General features: G+C 37.9%; 1 protein-coding gene across 1 annotated transcript in view; it reads right to left on the bottom strand.

The window, feature by feature from the left end:
* The window catches only part of LOC121238071, an 85,768-nt gene extending 69,683 nt beyond the window's left edge, over positions 1 to 16,085 (bottom strand). Inside the window, 8 exon segments of the mRNA XM_041134932.1 lie at positions 2,416 to 2,533; positions 2,715 to 2,818; positions 4,320 to 4,370; positions 4,941 to 4,988; positions 5,098 to 5,193; positions 13,426 to 13,529; positions 13,795 to 13,876; positions 15,856 to 16,085. Of these exon segments, the coding sequence (XP_040990866.1) occupies positions 2,416 to 2,533; positions 2,715 to 2,818; positions 4,320 to 4,370; positions 4,941 to 4,988; positions 5,098 to 5,193; positions 13,426 to 13,529; positions 13,795 to 13,876; positions 15,856 to 15,870 (618 nt within the window). The 5' untranslated portion in view covers positions 15,871 to 16,085.
* Between the last annotated feature and the right edge of the window lie 4,284 nt (positions 16,086 to 20,369).

Here is a 20,369-nt window from a genome sequence, read left to right as displayed (position 1 = left end):
TTCAACCCTCTCACTTTCCACTGTAGGATTAAGGCATCAATTAGAGCAGTTTGATTCCTATCCCTTTTCTTTGCCCCTAATAGACTTTCCCCCTTTTAATAGAACAAGTTAAACGCTTCAACTCATGATGCCTTTAGGTGACAAGATGGAGTCCTTCACAAATCTGGTTGTGCTCTACCAATTTCAATGGTTGTAAAAAGAGCCATCAACTCTTCCTCAAACCATTACAGGACAGCCCCAAATACTAATGGAAGGTATGCACTTTCTGCAATACCCAATAGGAAGAAAATGGGTTTAGAAAGCTTGATGTATGATTTCATATGACTCAGAAACCTAATTCGTTCCCATAAATTAGAGCCAATTGTGAAGATAGTGGGCTAGAGTTACCACCATCACCACTTGTCTCCAGCTCCAACTCCGCTTGTGAAACCTGTCCTAACACCAACACATTACCCTTGGAACTTTGCTCTCCTACTGATATTCCTTGGAACTCTAGTAATGTTAAAGAACCCTCCTCAAGCAAGGGAATATTCTAGATTTCTACTTCAATTACACTATCGGGGCATACTCAATGTGTTTTTCACAACCTTCCTCCATGCTTCTCTCTTGCTGCTCGTTATTTGTAGTTCCTCCAAAAACTCCTTATCGGCGACCTCTGAATGGGAATAAGAGAAGCTGGCACCGGAATCCTTTCTCACGGGTACCTCCAATTTGCTATGCAACCTTGTTTGTTCCTCATTAAGACTCATGCTGAGATCAAAGTTTGGAGTAGGCAGTCATTGATGCCCTTTGCCTCTCTTGCCAACACCCATCATAAACGAATAATAGTAGCCCAACACTCAGTGCCATCTCAGTTCTCTGTGAAGTAGAAGAGATACCTTGACCCAACCCAGTTTCATATCCTATTGTATATGCATTCTTTTGATTTTGATGCGGGCCAACATCTTTCTTCATCAATTGTCCCAGGCCTATTTGTGTTACAAACCCATCCAGTGTTTTGATCATCCATTGTTGAGTCTTCTTGTAATGAGACTCAATTGGGCAATTACGTGTCACAAGTTATTCCCGTTTTACATTATGAAGGCCCATCATTGAAACTTTAAATCCCATTTGGACCTGAGAAATGCTTCAGTCGATTCAACTCATGGAAGAGAAGCTCAACAAAATGCGTGGACCACTTGGCGATTCCAAGCCCATATCCAGCTTTAAAAACAAGTCATTGATCTCCAACCTCATCTTCTTCAATTTACCTTTTACATAAAGCAAAATCAGACTCTCTAGATGTGTCGTGCTCATGGTTAGAACATCAACTTTGACAGCAACAAGCTAACCAGCATGACATCTAAATTCCTCAGCTCATGACTCTACACCTCATATACCTTGTACCCCAACCGTTTATGACAGAAATCCTTGCCTCAAGGTTTCCCACCTTGCTGGTGTGCACAGTCTTGAATCTCGGTTGCTGTTAACTCCCTTTCAACACCTTGACATACGACTTCGGAGCTTCCCTCAAAGCCACTGCAAAAGACTTTTGAACTGGTATCAATGCCCCCCTTGCGTTGCTTCCAAGGTGGTGAAACATTGTCACCACTATAACCATTGCCAAGAAAGGACTTGAAAAGCTCTGTCACCTTATGCAATTCTTCCATGAATACCAACCACCCTTTTTCAGTCTCTACCTTCTGGTATGGCAAGAAAATCTCTCCTTCCTCCTCAACAAGACTTTGTAATAGCCAAATATTTTTCATTCTTGTTAGAGCAACATTGGACTTCAAGAATTTTTTCAACCCTTCCTCCTCAACTAGACCTTCCTAAGAGGACATCAGCCAATCAGCACTAATTTTCCCACATTGAAATTGACCGAAGTGCCCCTAGTCCTCACATTAATTCTTATAATAGTGATCACTTCCCTTGCCAAGAATTTGATGAGTTTTACTTCACTGATGACCCAGTTATAGAGACCCATCATATCATTGACACACAAGCGGAATAGAATAGAATAAGAAATGTCAATAGGACTCAACTCATGTATGTAGAGAGAAAGAGAGACAGAGAAGTTTTTGAAAAGAACCAACTCCTCTTACCCACGACCCTTTTTATGGTGTAGATTAGCTCAAAAATTACAAGAAAATAAAAAAGAAAACAGAGAAAAGATATGATCACTTAACATTATGCGAGACAGAAAAATGTGATTCTAGATAATTCATAGTTAATCTTGATACGATGTTTTCTTATTCAAAATAACTAAAGTGTTTTACTATATTACATTGTTAAGTAATTACTTTCTGACCTACACCAATGTCTCAAAAAGATGAAATATTAATATGGTCCTATATCTAAGATTGGAAATGCTTGTTGCTGCTCTTCCCTTAACTATTTGGGTAAAAGCAGCTTCGCAAAGAAGACATTTCTAACCTTCCGTAATTTATCTAGAGCACCACTAGTGTCAAAGGTTTCATTTCCCTGTTCATCCATAGTAACAGCAGCAAGTTTGGCCAAAGTAATTCCCGAAGAAAATGGATGTCCTGGATTACTGCAAAACCAACAGTTTTTTTTTATGCAGGCAGACAGAAAGTCAGTATATAATGCCACTAATAAACAGATGAAGATGGTATTACTAGATTGGCAACTGAACTAGATGAACAGATAAAACAAAGATCTCATACTCAACCAAAGACAAAAAAAAAAACTAAAAAGAGCATTTTACCACAAACCTGACAGAATCCTCATATCTAACATGCACATTGCTTATTGATATCTTAAGATTTCCAATGATAGTAGCAATTAGAGACCCCAGCCATGAATTCGCGGGAGGTGGCTACAATAAAATAACAACAGCAACAATCATATAAGAATAACAACAACAGCAACAACAATAGCAATAACAATAACACTTGAATGAAAACTAAGATGTGCATATATCACTCATATCTTCTATAACAAAGGGCAACAACTTCTCCCTCCCAAGCAATGTGAGATCTCATTCACCGACTTCTTATGCTAATTCAATCCGGGGTATTACAATCTCCATTATATATGGCACGACTCATGTCCCACGCTTTTAGTTGGATTTGACTCTAATACCATTTGTAACAACCCCAAGAAGATCTAAACTACAATTGAGCCCATTCTTCAGAATGACAAGTTAAAGTTATAATTGGAGTACCTAGGATTTATTATAAAGGGCTTGAACTTCTCCCTCCCAAGCAATGTAAGATCCCATTCAACACCTTTCTACACTCAATCCAATCCAAGCAATGCGATTCGGTTTGAGCAACGGATCTTTCCCCTTAAATACCCAAGGTCCTCTTCAAGTCATTCCACCGTAGGTGGTATGGCTCAAGTCTTACACTTCTAGTTTGGTTTTTCTCTAATACCAGTTGTAACAAGCCACGAGGAATGTCTAAGCCACATCTGAACCCATACTCCAAAAAGACTAATCAAAGCCACAATTGCGGCCCCATGGAATCATTATAAAGGGCTTGAACTTCACCCTCCTAACAAATGTAGGATCTCATTCACCTTCTAAGGTATTAACACTATTCCCTATCTCCCCCATGGAAGACAAATTCAAGACCCAACCATCAATATAAAACTATTCCCTCACACCTACAAATTCTGCAAACATACATATCTTATATCTGAGAATTATCTAGACTGCATATAAAAATAATATAAACACCAAGAACATACTCCAAAAGATTAGCAGAGGAACCATAGTTATTCCCAATGTATGCCCAAAAAGAAGAGCTGAATGCTGATCCTTGATATAAAAAAGTATAAAACAAATTCATGCCAACATAAAATTAAAACAATAATAGCGACAACAAAGAAGTATCCTTCTCATTTCTTTTAGGAAGAATGGGACCGAAGTAGGTTGCAGCCATTTCCCTTCTAAGCTAAAAAATGAGAAACAAGTCAAACACAAGAAGAATTTAAAAGATTGGGTAAAAAATCTTGCTTTCAAGCCCCAACATCTGATTGAGAACTACTTCATGGCTTCATCAAATGCCACAACTCACAGTAGAAAATGCCATGAACATAAGCCCATACAGTAAAAATGCGCAAGCAATTTGCCCAGCAAGAGTCTTTGTAGTCAGGATGAAAAGTTATCAACGCATATACAAATCAGCAACGCCTACAGTGTAATTTATGATAAAGAAATTGACACTTAATTGGGAGATGAAGCATAATAAACATAACAAGGTCTACCCAAACATAGAAAGCCACACAGATAATAACTAAAGATAGTACTAACAAGTACAAAGTTGCCTAATAAACAGTCCCACATTAAAGGGTAATTAAATTTATAAGCTTACACTTCCTAGCCTTGATCTTGATATTGCTTCTAGGGTTGCCGACTCTGCTTCCTGCATACAATATGTGAAAAGTATTAAAAAAAACTTACCTATGACCGAATATACAGTCTCTTCCTATATCCAATGGTAAAAGGTACATTTCTTATTTTATGATCAACAAAAACCAAACACAAGGATGGAATTTCAACAAAAGCATATCATAAAATCCAAGCTCTAGGCAAATTATAATAACCATTAAAGTTATGTTCTATTCATCATTTTTTAATGTTTTTGCCAGATTGTTTTTTTGTTAGCACTGGGTGTCTGGAACAAAGTCCCAAGTAATCTCAAAAGTGCACAGGCGCTCAGCAAAGAGTTTCCCGCAAGTGCACATTGGGTAATTCAAGGGAAAATTACCCCAGCCCGATGGTCCCTAAAAATTGTTTGCACCCAAGGTTCGAACCTTAAACCGGGAGGGAGCATACCACCAAGACCGAGGCTCTTACCACTTGAGCCAGCGCCTAAGGTTGGAAAGGAGGGCAAAATTATAAGGCACATATCAAAACTTATATATGTCAACACCCTAGAGTGTTGCTCAGATATATATAAAGCAGGTCTCACATATGTACATAAGAATATTACCTCAATCCGTTGAAGCTTGGCTTCCAAAAGTTTCTGCCGGTCCTCCTCCTGAAAAGAGTATTAGTACAAGATTAACATAGAAAGGCAGCCACCGACCCTTCTTTAGTTATAAGCAATAACAAGATCAAGAATTCCATTGAAAAGAATACCATCTTACTTTGAGAGTCCGAATGTCAGCAGCAGGATGAGCAAGAATAAAAATGCGATCAATGAGAACAATAACAGGTTCTTTTCCCAAACTTTTCCATGGAACCTATAATTATAAAAGGGAAAAATTATTTGAAATAAATTAGAGCATCAACTTCCCGAATTCAAATAAAATGAAATTGCAACTATTTGATAATTCCAGCAACTTCCTTTTTTCAGTTCACTGCAAAATGATCCATAAGCTTCCAAGTACTCATCCATCATGACCAAATCTAAGCTAAACTTTGCAATATCCAGCTTGAATATGCATAAACTAGATCCTCAGAAACAATAGTTTGAATTATTAAGTCCTGGATTTTAGTAGATTCCAATGCAGTAAATCCAGACGCAAGCAGGTTTACACAGAAATGCAAGGAGTATTTAAATGTGTGCTACTAACCTCAATGGCTTACAAGAAAGAAAAATGTTTATCTTTTTCTCAGCCTTCCTACACTCAATTGAGGGTATTACTATCTCCCGCCTTAAATTCCCAACATCTTCGTTGAGCCATTCCATTCCATCATACATGGATAGAAAACCGACTTTTTCTCTATTACGCATGCCAGGTCAAAAGCATGGACACATAATTTCTAACCTCACACAGACAGCAGTAGCATATTTTAATGATGAAATTCAAGGTCCAAAAGTTGGATATTTAAATGCCTAGTTGCTGCCACTAAGTGGACAGCACTACAACTACCTTCAAAAGGGGATGATTTTCAGATTAAAACCACTGCTACACTTGCTGGGAATTTCAGCAAATACCTCATTGGATAAAAGTTCATCCCTTAGATGAAGAGAAGAGTTTGGTTGGTTTTCTATCCATGTGTGTGCGGGGACCTACTTAACATTATTGACCTGCTTTAACACTACTTGATGATATGTGTATAATTAAGTGATTTTTGACGTGCTTAATTGTCGCTTGAAGCTGAAAGGTACGTAACCATGATCGCTACTTTCTAAGTAATTATGATCACTCTTTTTGCTATAATCGCACTTTTTGGTAAAACAAAGTGATCATCTTTTTACTAAGCTATATGATATGTACATTTTTTGAACTGATCAAGAAAACATTTTTTTATCTATAACTGCATGATGTATGAAAGCCAAAAATGTAAAGGAATTGTAAGTAGGCTTCCACTTGTGATATTATGTCTATTTATGCTATGTCATGAACAAATGAAATGCAAGAACATGCTAAGGCTTAGACATGACAAGAACATGATATGATGTGACAAGCAAGTTCGCGATTGAATGCATGACATGCAAGATACTTGATGGCATATTTATAACAAGACAGTACCACAAGATAAGGACAAGTTGCAATGGTAGGATAGGTACAATGGCGATGCAGCCAATGATGCCATCCTCATGTATGGATTCCTACTTACGAAGGTACACTGGCAATACACCCAGTGATGCCATCCTTGTGGGCGGAATCAAGATCATAACGATTGTTAACCCTAACACAGGAAGGTCAACAGTGTGTACTGGCCAACAAGTGGAACTAAGGACACATGAAGGCAGGCAAGCATATATGTATGTAAAGCTTTGTATGAGCATGTTCTTTTTTTTTTTTAATCAGTAAAAGATAGATCTTATATATATGAATGAAATAGATATAGTCCTTATACACAGGAAGTATACATATGAAACTCCTAACTACATTCTAAAAGTGATAAATTAAAGACAAGAATTCCTGAACATTATCCCCATGTAATACAATAGTGGAAAACCAACACATTAGAGTGTGGAGAAAAAAATTCTTCAACTCGGTCATTGTGCGTTCCTTATCTTCAAAGCAACGCGCATTCCTTTCCATCCAAATACATCACATAATACACAACAGAATCATCTTCCACACTGCTACCACTTGATGACTGCCTTGCATGTTTGGCCAACAACCCAACAAATCCACCACCCTCATAGGCATAACTCAAGCAACATCAACCCTTAGAAAGATCTCATCCCACAACACCCTTGTTAGCTCACAATGTAATAATAGATGGTCCACAGATTCTGCATTCTTTTTGTACATGTAGCACCAATCCAACACTACACATCCTCTCTTCCTCAAGTTTGCTGTGGTCAATATCTTCCCAAGAGCAGCACCCTTGGCCCGCGCGTTGAAACGCACGGGGCGCCCAGCATGCAGGCCAGCGAGGTTGGTGCCCGCGCGCCTCCTCGCGCGCTCATGCGCACATCCATGCGCGCGCGCCTAAGCATGCCCCTGCGCACGCCCATGCGTGCGAGCCAGCACACATCCTTGCACGCGCGCCCCAGAGCACGCCATGCTTCCGTGCGCACCCTTGCGCGCGCCTCAGCGCACGCACATGAGCGCGGCCCTGCGCACCCCCATGAGCATGAGCTTGCGCACGCCCATGCACACACCCTTAGGCGCACGCCCCCGCGCGCGCCCCAGCACGTGGCTTGTGCCACACGCCAGCGAGGTTAGTGGCATGCCATCCAGCGCACAGCTCCAGCCCGTGCCTTGCGAAGTAGGCCAGTGGCATGCCCACCAGGCATGCCATCCAGCGCATGGCTCCAGCCCATGCCTTGCAATCCAGCGCCCAGGCCATCAGCCTGGGCCATGCAGCATGCACACATGGCTTCCCACCAGTAGGCCTTGCATGGCACCAGGCCATGCCCATCAGCAGGCCCGTGCATGGCACCATGCCATGCCCATCAGCAAACCATGTTGTGCCACCTAACCATGGACCAACCCAAAGACCACCATGCAACATTCTAGCCCACCATGGGCCATGCATGTCACGGCCAAAATGAGTCCATGGCATTATCTTATTGCTTTTTATTTATTTTATTATTATTTACTTTCAAGGGACCTAGTGGGGGTTTCCAACTTGTAACTCTTATAAATAGGACCCTTAGTCTTTTCTTGGACATCTTTGGACAAAATTCCTTTTGGACGGCTTTGTTCTTGAGATCATTTATTGGTGCTTAGCACTTGGACTCTTTGGAGTGCAATTCGTGAATCCCTAAGGAGAGAATCACACTTTGCAATTCGTGAATAAGTGTGATTCGGTTTATCAATCTTATGAGTATTATTCATTCATTCTCTTGTTTTCCATTTACTTTTCATGGATCTTATCTTTTCTTGTGAATGGTTCATGACTTGCTCTTGAATTGTTCTTGAGAATATTTTGTGTTCATCTTGTGTGCATTGCCGAAATCACCAAATAGCCTCACTCGATCCATCATAACACATAGTGCCGCCCACTAATGTGTTTGCCCTAATTCCCACCTCCATATTCGGCATTACCACAAGTACCCTTCTTCCATCCCAAGTTGCCCTAGCCGAACTCTCCCTCCTCCGTAAGGAAACACTTTCCTTTTAGGAGTCCTACCCTTATCAATTCAAATCCCTTGAATCACTCAAGTCAACTTTGACTTTCCCAAATAGCTCCACCGAATCCTCAGATTCTTATCCACTAGGAATCTTTCCAAACCCCAACTCTAGTCTATTTTCGGCAACTCTAGTTGCCTAACCAATCCGAAACCCTAGCCTCCTCCTCCCTTGGGCGCCAACCCTAATTTCCCTTAGTGAGTTCGGCAACCCTAGTTCCTTCCATCCGAACCCTAGCCTCACTTCCTCTCACCACTCCAACCCTATCACTTGGCGCCAAACTCAAGGAATTAATCATTGCCATCCATAGTGAATTGCAAGCCCTAAACACTTAGCCTACCCCATTCCACCAACAATTCCACTCCTAAACACCTACCCATTAGTGAAGGCCAAGCAAGTTGGCAAGATCACTCGGTCACCATCATCACCAAGGCGAGCTCGGGAACTTAATATTTAGGGACAAGACCGGGGTCTCTAACAACCGCAGGGGCATGCGCGCGGCATTGCAAGCAGCAGTGCACCGCGCGCGCTTGCAAGTCTCAATGCTCAGGCCCATGCGCACCTTGATGGGCCACGTGGCCTTTGCGCGCGCCCATGTGCCGCAAGGCCATGCGCAGCACCTCCAAGCCACCCAGTGCGCGCGTGCGCACACATGCACAGCCCTGCCACACACCAGTGAGGTTAGTGGCATGCCTCACGGCATGCCATCCAGCGCACGGCTCCAGCTCGTGCCTTGCAGAGCAGGTCAGTGGCATGCCCACCAAGCATGCCATCCAACGCATGGCTCCAGCCCATGCCCTGCAGCCTCAGCGCCTAGGCCACCAGCCTGGGCCATGCCGTGCATCACCATGGCTCACCATCAGCAAGCCATGCCGCACCACCTAATCATGGACTAGCCCGAAGACCACCATGCACCAACTTAGCCCACCATGGCCATGCATGCCACGGCTAGCCTTGGTCTATGACCACTATCATGTTATTTATTTTATTTATTTAATTGGATTTATTTATTTATTTTCAAGGGACCTATTGGGGGTTTCCAATTTGTATTGCTTATAAATAGGACATCTTTCATTTGTTTTAGAATCTTTTGGCAAATTCCTAGAGGGAAGAATATTGTTTGAGAGATCACAAACCGGTGCCATTGCACTTGGGCTTTTTGGGTGAAATTCGTGAATCCCAAAGAGAGAATCACACTTTGCAATTCTTTGAATAAGTGTGATTCATTTATCTTGTTTCTTACAACTTGGTGCAATTCGTGAATCCAAATTGAGTTTATCAATATATGAGGTTTATTCAATTCTTGTGCAATTCGTGAATCAAGTATTGTCTTATCATTGATTTTCCATTTGTAAATTCAAGTTCATAAGTATTGTTGCTTTTGTTCTTGAGTGTTCATAATTGTGTTCTTGGTGTTCTTCATATTTTTGCTCTTCCAAATCCATTAAACCCTAGAAGTCGACCAACACTTGTGTTAGTCAACTTTCCATAACTCATTTGCATCGTCTTTTGCCCTAGCCGAAACACTCTTCCCACTTGAGTTCAAATTCAAATTTCGGCAACACTTGCCTTATTTGGATTTGACCTAGCCGTCCATCACACTTGCCAAATTAGTGTTCCTACATTTTAGGAACCCTAATTGATCATCTTATCCCCTATAGCCGGCCATATCCATTCCCCATTGACTTCCAAGATTTTAGGAAACTTTCCTAAAATCTCTCACTAGCCATACTCGACCAACCCCAGCCGCCCCACTCCAAAACACTAAACCTAAACCCTAGCCGTCCATCACCCATCTTCCAATCCCTAAACCTAAACCCTAAGTGGCACCAACCCTAATTGCCCCATTGCCGTGCGCCTCTTACCACTATTGTAGCCATACACTTCCTCGACCTTTTCCACCATTCCATACATCCATTTTGGCCTAAACACCTAACCTCACCATACCAAAGTGGTCATCTTGACTACCATTGATCAAAAACCAAGAAAGAGAGGAACTAAGGTTCGGACATCACAAGACTACCATTGGCGTGGAGATCCTAGTGTTTAGGGACTTGACCGAGGTCCCTAACACAACCCTCACGGTCTCAGCCACTACAATCTCCTCTGCCATCTCATCGTCCACCAAATCTACCCGCCGGAATGACTCTACCGGCTCACCATAGTACTCGACCGCGACTGGCGGTTCTTTATGTGCCGGTGGGGAGACCGGCTAGGCGCTTACCAGAGCCAACGGAAGCTGACTCGGCACCTGGGCCGAAATCTCGGCCACCAACTGCTTTGCCAGCCAGCTTTTCCTTGGGCCTACGGCCTAGCCCAAAGCTGAGCCCATCTCTATCCCAACCCAAAACAAGGCCCATCTCTATCCCCAAATCACGGCCCAAGCCTCTCCCTTCAATAAAACCCGTATCACGGCCCATACCCAACCTCAACACCTCCTTACCCTTAACCCAGCGTTTTAGCCAATCTATTTCCTCTAATAAATTCCCAACTTTTTTCTCCATCTCACCCAGCACCCTTAAAATGTTTTCCTGATTTGGCCCCAACAGTACACTGCCATCACCACCTCGTCTATGCACGATCTCTGTACTGACCATGCCTAGCATCACAGCACTCACGGCTCAAGCCTGACCCTTCTGTGTTTGGAGCACTTCACTGCACGACTGTGCACCAACTGCCGTCAATGGAGGAGCACCACCATCACCCTTAACCATCTTCGGGTTTCCTGCCTGAACAGCACTAACTACTCTGTTTCTCACACTCAAAATAGAGGAAGGAGAACTGAGCTCCTTCAATGTAACTCCAAAGTTCCTCCACACCTCCCCTTTCCTTCCTTCTGGCACCACTAGCATACCTTTCCTCTTTTCATGCCCAAATTCCAAAATGAAGATAAAACAACCATTGTTAGTACATCCCCTCCTCACCATTAACACATTATTTCCTTTTCTATGAGTTCTCAGGAACTCTGAAGAGCCCAATGAAGCTGCACATTCCCTTACCATAGAACCCAACCATCCCAGGGCTTCATGATCCAAAGAAATGTATTTCACCACACGTCAACTACTCTCTATGATTCTCCACCACCTATCATTCTCCTTTCTGAACTCAAAAACCTTCTGATCAATAACAACCTCTCTGCATAGCCCCATCCAAGGCAACCAACACAGTAACTCAGTCTGGACTAATACACTAATCTCCACAATGAGATGTTGCCATTAACGCACCACTACCAACAGCAAGAAAAAACAAAGAAAGAAGAAATGTTCGGAGAGAAAATTTTTTAGGAGAGAGAAAAAGTCAAGAGGACATGGTTATGAGCATGTTCTTTAAAAAGACAAAATCCTATGTTGTCATGATGTTTACTGCTCAATGTGGCTACTTATTAAGTATCCGACTATTTTTATGCATTACCCATCCCAAGTGAAAAAAATTATGACGACGAATCTACAAAACCAGGCGTAGGCCACATAGCTTGTGGGGAGGAGACCAAGTCTTAGGACTTTATGACTTTCAGAATTTTTAAGTTTATTTCTCAAGATTAGTGAAAGATTTTGTGAATAACCACTAGACTTGGAAAAGTTTTAATAATTTCTACTATAACTTTATTTATTTAATAAAGTTTGAATTGTTTTTGTTTTTTGGAATCTTTAATACCTAGCTCAAATTAAAGTCTTTTAAATGTTAGTAGCATTCTTCAATTTTCAATACTTTACTCCATTGGTCGATTGTAATTGATTTTCATGGCTTGTCATTACATGAATTCCTTGTATCTCTAAACTAAATACGCTTAGGCGTTGCTCTTGTATATGTCCCGTATACTTGGGCTTTTGATCAATAAATTTGTTTACCAATCAAAAAAAAATGATAGTAGCATTCTAGAGGAACAGGGTGTGTTACAAGATACAAATGGACCACCTAGCAAAACCATATACATGGCAAGCAAATCCTATGCTACAGCAAGAAAGCAAGTGAGATCCTTAATATCATTGTTAAGTTGCATAAGTAAGATACTTAATATTGTTCAACTTATCCATTTCCTTTCAACAATCCTTGGTAGAAAATGAATAGGAAATTACCTATTAAAAAAATAATAATGCTAGATACAGTCATGGTTGTGCAAGCGCAGCGCACTTCTTTTGAGAAAAAGTGGGGTTCACCATTAAAAAATTAATTTTTTCATGTGAATTCCATATTAACTCACTTTCTCCAAAAGGAGTGCACGACACTTGCGCAATCCATGACTGTATCTAACATTAATCTTAAAAAAAAGGAAAATGCATTGGAAACCAAGGATGGGAGAACATTGAGTTACCCCAATCCAATCAATGATAGAGTTAACGAATCACAAACATAGGACAATCCTTAAAGACATGCACTCTTGAGTCAGACTCAATAGAATTTGATAGTTTCCCTTCATGACTTTACATTCTTTAAGTTTCCCAAATACTTAATTTATCAATCTTATAACTCAATTAAGCTTTCCACTTCCAATTCTGATTTCGCATATAATAGCAATAGACAGAAAAGAGTAACATATTTTAGTCTCGAAGTACCATCACTAATAAGAATGAATAGCCTTAAAGAATATTCAAATGAATCCTGCTATAGCTGCAGAAAAGGCCAGCAGAGGCGCCTGAAGTATCCTAGCAACTGTGAAAAAGGCTTTCTTCACAAGAAAATTTATGTTCTCATGTAACAATAGGCAACATGAAACAATTAATTTATTTTTAACTGAAAATTTATCAAATATGATGTAGCATCAACAAATTATGGCTTAGAAACAAATTACAAAGACCGGCCCAAACTTCCATCTGGAAAACTTAACAAATAACTATCTACCTATTAAGAGAATGATAAAGAAAATAAAATAAATGGGGAGAAATAAAAGAGGAACCAAATTTCAGGCAATGTGGAAGTGATAATCAAAGATGCTACCTTCAAAGTTATGGTACCAACAAAACCAGCTTTCACAGTGACTGGAAGTTTTAGCGAATTTAGTGCCTCAGCCTTCAATTTCAAATCTTTGAGAACAACATCACCTGTGGAAAAAATACGCTTTCTAAGAAAAAAAATCTTTGACTTCAAAAATAAATAAGAGCGGCTAATATGATGAGACTGTGTCAGTCAAGGCCCTATCAAAAAGTCAAATCACATTTGTACCAATGGATTTCAGCATGTTTCAATTATACCATAAACATAGTGCTTATATGGGAAACAACTTAAACTGTCGTGATCTTAGTTCAAAAGAGGTAAAGGATTAGTAAAACCATGGCACACGAGCACAGAAAAGTTCAAAGGACAAACCTTTCCAGACACTGATTCTTAAAGCCTCAACTGAGAGTCCATGGACATACTCACCCAAGTGTCTTCGCAGCAAATGCAGAACCTACCATCAAAGATCATAAACAACTAATTTATCCCCATGATTTCAAAACATAAGTACTAATTCAGAAAAGTACAAAAACCATATCACATGACACATATATAAGCTGAGAAATAACATAAAATAAACTCTGCAACAAGAATGTAATAAGAATTCATTAATTTAAAAGGATTCAATGATGGTGATGAACACAAAAAAAAAAAAAAAAAAAAAAAAAGAGAGAGAGATGAAGAAGCACAAGCACATACTCTAGATAAATGGTTCAACATTCCAATTATTGCACATCTGAGACAAAGAATAAGAGGTCCAAGCTCTTCAAATTATTCCTGGTTATTAAATTTACTACTTTTAGAATATTTGGTCAAATTGCTTTATACATGGACAAGGGTCTACAATATATCCCATTTTCTAATATTCTGAATTTATGGTGTTTTTCTTTTAAACATTAAAGGGGTTATCTCATATGCATCCCCTACAATACCAGGGTTGTGCCCTTTATACTTTTAAATAAAATAAGTTACTTAAAAATTTTACCTTTTTCGTATAAAAAAACTCATTATATACCTTGTTGTACATCATAAGCCCTTAACAACTTTTTGAGATCATCTTATCCAAGCAAGCAACATATCAAGCTGCATTCACATTATACTCCAGAAGCACTAGTAAAGGTTACAATTGGAGTCCGTTTGGGATCATTATGGAAAGAACTTTTCTCTCTCAAGCAATATGTAATCCCATTTATCACCCTCCTATACTCAATCCGGAATATCATATTAACAATGATTGAGAACACAATATACCATTTAAAAATTCCATAAAATTTTCTTGGTCTCAATCCAAACATCTTTACACCAAAACAATGTTGAAAATAATACAAACAAAAACCAAAACATTTTTCACAAAACTCAAAATAACTCTCACAAAAATTTTCTTACTAAATATAGTTTCCTTGGGCCCCACCACTTTTTCAAGTCTCAGTAAAAACATATCTCAAAAATTTTCTCAGTCCAAACATATTTTTAATGGGTCATGCCACTTTCACAAACACCCATAAAAATCAACCTTTATAAGTTTCAGAAATTTTCAAGAAAATCCTCCATCCAAACAACCCCTAGCTACATCAAGTTTTTAAACAACTTAGTTCCTTAGTTTTTTTAACATCAGTTTGCAACAAACTGACATGGATGAGCATTTAGGAGAATCCTGTTTCACATCTCGAAATTTAACGAGTTATGATATGAAATGTAAAATTAGAATAGTAGAAGCGGACAAATCTGATACATTCTAACGCATTTGCAACGCAATGCTTTCCTATTAGAATCTTGATACCAAATACATTCCTAATGCATTTTGAATGCATATTGTTCTCGTTTATCCCCACATGCATCTCATACATTCTAATGCATTTGCACGTCCGATGCACTATAATTTTGCAATCGCCCCTTAAAGTTATTCCCTTCAATTGGAATGTATCGGAATTGTCTTCACAAGACTTCACATTAAACGGGTGGAAGGGGGCCAGTGCAACAGTTGCAACGTAATCCTAATGTAGCTTGAGCTATTCTTCGTTTAGGAGTACCGAGTACTGGACTTCTAGGTTCATTTTAACCTTCCCGGTACGTGATATCGCTTCCTATTCTACTGAACAGTTGTCAGACATTTAAAACCACAGTAAGTCGGTTCCCGAGACTATACATAACCATATCGGCCTATAAGCAACGAAAGTTTAGTAGCAAAATTTCAAAACGAAAAGAGAGTGCAATGATACCAAGGTTCTTAGAACGATACATTGATAATAAAACTCCATAACACTTGGCAGTAACCGAAAGAAAACCACATCAAAAGAAAATTCAATGTCAAGGAAAAGAATTAAAACCATAATATAAAAATGCAGCAGTACAAGCTCTTCAAATTTCATAAGCTGTTCAATAGGTCAAATCGAGAAATTCATCGCCACGAAAATTCGTAATCAAAACCCTTACGTGAGCCTCGAACATTGTGAGGAATTAAGCCGATCATACAACCGGCCACAAATGAAAGGAGCTCACAGTACGATCAACCCGCAAAGTGGCAACGATCGATGTCGGGGAATCGCCATAGGATGTGCACGGCGAATTCGAGGCAAATCTACAGGGTTCGAGGCCGGTGTGTCTGTGTCGTGTCCGGTGATTGATGCCTGCCGAATGGCAGTTCTTGAAGAATTGAAAGAACAAGAGGAACGAGAATGGGGTATATATACCCCGGTCATTTGAAGATTCCTTAGGTGCAAAATTACGTTAAGGTGCTCAGTTGAGGTGGATGTGTTTTGCTTTTTGGCTTTTGAATTTCATATTTTCTTGAAAAACTTTTTTAAAAGATGAAGATTTTAGATTACTCCACGTATTACTTCTTGATGTAAAACAGATCTAGAGGATTTTTGTTGTATTTATAGACGGTAGGAGATTGAGAAACTGTTTTACGTATATTTTTATAGAGAACTGTTATAAATATAAAAAGATTATATAAAATAAATTTATAAATTAATATAATTTCATAATTTATGACATCTAGTTTATAATAAAAATAATTTTATAATCTAACGTACTACATCAAATCACATCAATTTGTGAATATATTTTTATATAATTTGACTAAAATATTTTCTATTTTTATTAGATTTTATGGTCACATCATCTATTTTGTTATTTCAAATGGATGACAAATTAGTTGAACTACAAAATCAGCCGATATTTTTATTAAAATTTTTATATAAAAAAAAAAAGAAAAAAAAATTGGTGGTTCTATTGATGTGATATTCGATAGTTTTTTTTTTTTTTTTTTCAAGTTTTTGCTTTCGCGTTATTCAAGTTACGAAAATGAAACAAACATGTGACTAAAATATATTTTTCTGTGTAAAGAAATTATTTAGATTTAGTATTAACATGACCATTTGATTAAAATATAATAAAAAATATAACTAGAGCAAGTCCTCCATTTGGACAGTGATAGTGTTTCATCTTATCTTATTTTATTATTATAATTTTTTTAAATTTTCACACAAAATATAATAAACAATTTAATTCTTTCAAATTTCAAAACAATAATAATATTAAAAAATAATATTCTAATAATATTTTATCCAACTTTTAACTTTTATTTAAAATTATCTTATCTCATCTTACTATTCAAACCGCAACTAAATTACATTGGATTCAACAAATCTATATCAAATTTAATATTTTGTGTTCTTTATGTATTCTTTATAAGATGAAACCCTCTAAAATAATATATTTTCACGTTTATTCCAGGTAAAAAAGTCTTAGATATATGACAACTGCTCTCAACTCATCTCATCTAATCTAATCATTATAATTTTTTAAATTTCTATACAAAATAAAATAAATAATTTAATTTTTTCAAATTTAAAATAAAAATAATATTAAAAAAATATATTCTAACAGTATTTTGTTCAACTTTTAATTTTAGTCTCAATTCATCTCATCTCAACTTATTCTATCTTATCTCATCTGTGAAAATAAACAAAATATGAGATCATGTATTATCAATTCGAGAGAAATTTTAACCCAAAATCAATATGATATATATAATCTACCGCTCATCTTAAATTTGTCCTTCAACCCTTAGATTGGATCCTAAGAAATTCTTTCCATATCTATGAATTATTTATATATCAACTAACGTAATAAACACGCACAAAAAATAACATATAATCTAATACGTGTTCAATGAAATATTCTATTATATATCACTCCAACCCAAACTAAGCAAAGGGGTTTGTTTGGGAAGGTGTGTGTGGGTCCCACACAAAGCCCAACGTAGATAAAGTCCATCCAAATTGCAGTCCATCTCCCGGAAGTTTCCTACCCTGCAGAGTGAGGAGTTGCGAGGCAGGACCAAAACTGTGCACCGAGCAGTTTGTCTTGGATATGCTACGATTTGTTTGTCTTATTGCACTTGCACCCAACATCAAAAATATTTATGCTTTACATTTTTTGTTATAATTTATATGGTCTCATTGTATGTCGAATTAGCTTAATGTTAGTTAAGGTGGCCACGTTTTCCAGTTGAAAAATGCACATCATGAGTCTCTGTAGAGGGACTCTTTTCTATTTGAAGAAACATTTGGAATGCTCTAAACATTGGATTGACTATTATTTTCTCTATACTATTAAATATCTTATATATATATATATATATATATTATTTTATCTATTTTTCCAACAATTATGTCTTTTTTTAAAACATTAGGGTCATATTAGTCATTTTATTTAGTTGTAGATTTTTTTTTAACTAATGATCGTGTTTTTTAATTACACTTTCAACATCTACTTATCATGCATACTTGTTCTTGTATCTAATGGTATTTTCATCTAGCCCGGTTTAGATTGAGAGTTGAGATCCTCTCGTACCGTAAAACACTCTCTAATCTAAACACAATTTTATCCAACTTTGAGATAGTTTTTATTGTTGCTATTGGTTTCTATTATTATAAAAATAAATTGGTCATTTCTCATTAAAAAATTATTATTAATTATTTATAAATATATTCATAAATAAAATAAAATCATTACAAATACTATATAAGCATTTATGAGATCTACATCTATCTCCTCTCTAACAACTTAAAATTATCTCATCTCTCACTTCCAATCCAAACACACAATTTTTAAAAATCATTTCAGCTCATCTCAACTCACAAATCTCACTATTATTTACAAACATCTCAATTCATCTCGTATCATCTCTCAATCCAAATGAGACTTAATAATTATATATTCCAACAATCACATTTCCCAAAATCTAATGGTCTAATGATGTGATGAGAGGCATAGAGAAACACAAATGGGAGAAACAATAAGAGTTTTTTTTTTTTGTAGTTTTTCTTTCAAAATGAGAGAGAAAAGTAATAAAATATTTTTTGCTATTACTACACTGCCTCTCTAAATTTGGAAAGGGAATGTAACTCAAATCTATTTTAGTTATTCAATGTCTAATTAAATCTAGCTATATATTTTGGCTATAGCAAACACCCATTGTCTGAAGTGATGTATTTTGAACACCTGGTTCATAGGTAGCCAAACTAAACAAGAAAACAAAATTAAAATAATGTTAAGACATAGATTTGGATTTATTTTGAAGAAGGTCGGGTCGGTCATTACATTAATGCATAAACTTTTCATGCACCTTCTTTCACATAATGAATGATAAGAACAACGCGGCTTTGCGAATTGTGTCGCCACTTGCACTGGGACTTGCCAGGATAGTGCACTAAATTGGTAGACCGATTGAATCGAAGTGAGTAATTGGCCAGGCTACGGATATCCTTATTCCTGTTTTGAGGGGCAACAGTAAAGCTCAAATCCTTCTCTTTGGATTGTTCTTTGTTGGTGACTTGGTGTTATGTATGATTTATGCGTGAAAGTGATGGAGTCAATGTGTGTATCGTTTTGGTTACTGATTAACCACAAACGAAACGATCTAGGCTACTGTTTTGTTTTTTATTTTGTTTTTTTCCTTTTAAAATTCCCTTTTAAGGCTTTAAGTGCACCGATAGCACAAACATCAGTCTGGGCCTAGACCATTGTGCAGAATGTATTTACAGGCTTTTGAGCCCATCGCAATCATCGGCCTCAATTTGATAGTATTTGGTTTGAGAAAATCCAAACGGATGCCAGCTCAAAAAATTTACACTACATCCTGTGACATGAAAAATTCGATTGGGCGCCACGTCATGATTCTCATATTGTATTTATCTCAAATTATACTTGTTACCGTTTGGCTCTGTTCTCTCTCTCGTGCAACTCTCTCTCTCACTCACTTCCTCCCATGTTCATCTTTCTCTCATTTAGGTTACAAGTTCAAAACTCTTGCAAAATCTCTTCTGTTATTTCTCTATCTCTCTGTTGCTTCTCTCTCCTGTCGATGGCTGATTTGTCTCCTCTCTCCCAGTTTTAGAAACCCAACCCATCCCCTCGGTGATTCTAGGGCAAAGCCAACCCCATCTGTGAGTCTCTCACGCTGAGTGTCCCTTGCAAACTCCACCCCTTTCTCTATTTCTCTTACAAAATTGAGTGAACATCAAAGAGAAACCCCAGCATTCTTATTTTCGTTTTTGTTGAGTTATTGATTCTCGATGTGATTTGAAAATTGAGCTACTGTTATTCTTTCTCTTCTTATTAAATTCTTAGATTTCATTATTCATGGTAGAGATTCTAGATTCGCAGTGGTAACAAAGAAAGTCTTGGAAAACAAAACAAAACAAAATGTAAGAAATAAGACGAAGGAACTAAGATAAGTTAAGGAAATAAAATGTCGTGTGGAGATAAAATTCAAAATGGTAAACTCAATGTATTTGTAAGAAATCAGGATTGGATCGGTAATTTAGGGAAATGAAGAAAATGAAAACGCGCAGTTAGGTTAGAAAAGAATTATAAAAATAAAATTTAACATGGCAGAGATGTGTGGTGTAGAGCTACTCTAGAGATGTGTGGTGTAG

Source organism: Juglans microcarpa x Juglans regia, chromosome 1D (genome assembly GCF_004785595.1).
Source record: "Juglans microcarpa x Juglans regia isolate MS1-56 chromosome 1D, Jm3101_v1.0, whole genome shotgun sequence".
Taxonomy (NCBI): domain Eukaryota; kingdom Viridiplantae; phylum Streptophyta; class Magnoliopsida; order Fagales; family Juglandaceae; genus Juglans; species Juglans microcarpa x Juglans regia.
This window is presented reverse-complemented; position numbering and strand designations above follow the sequence as displayed.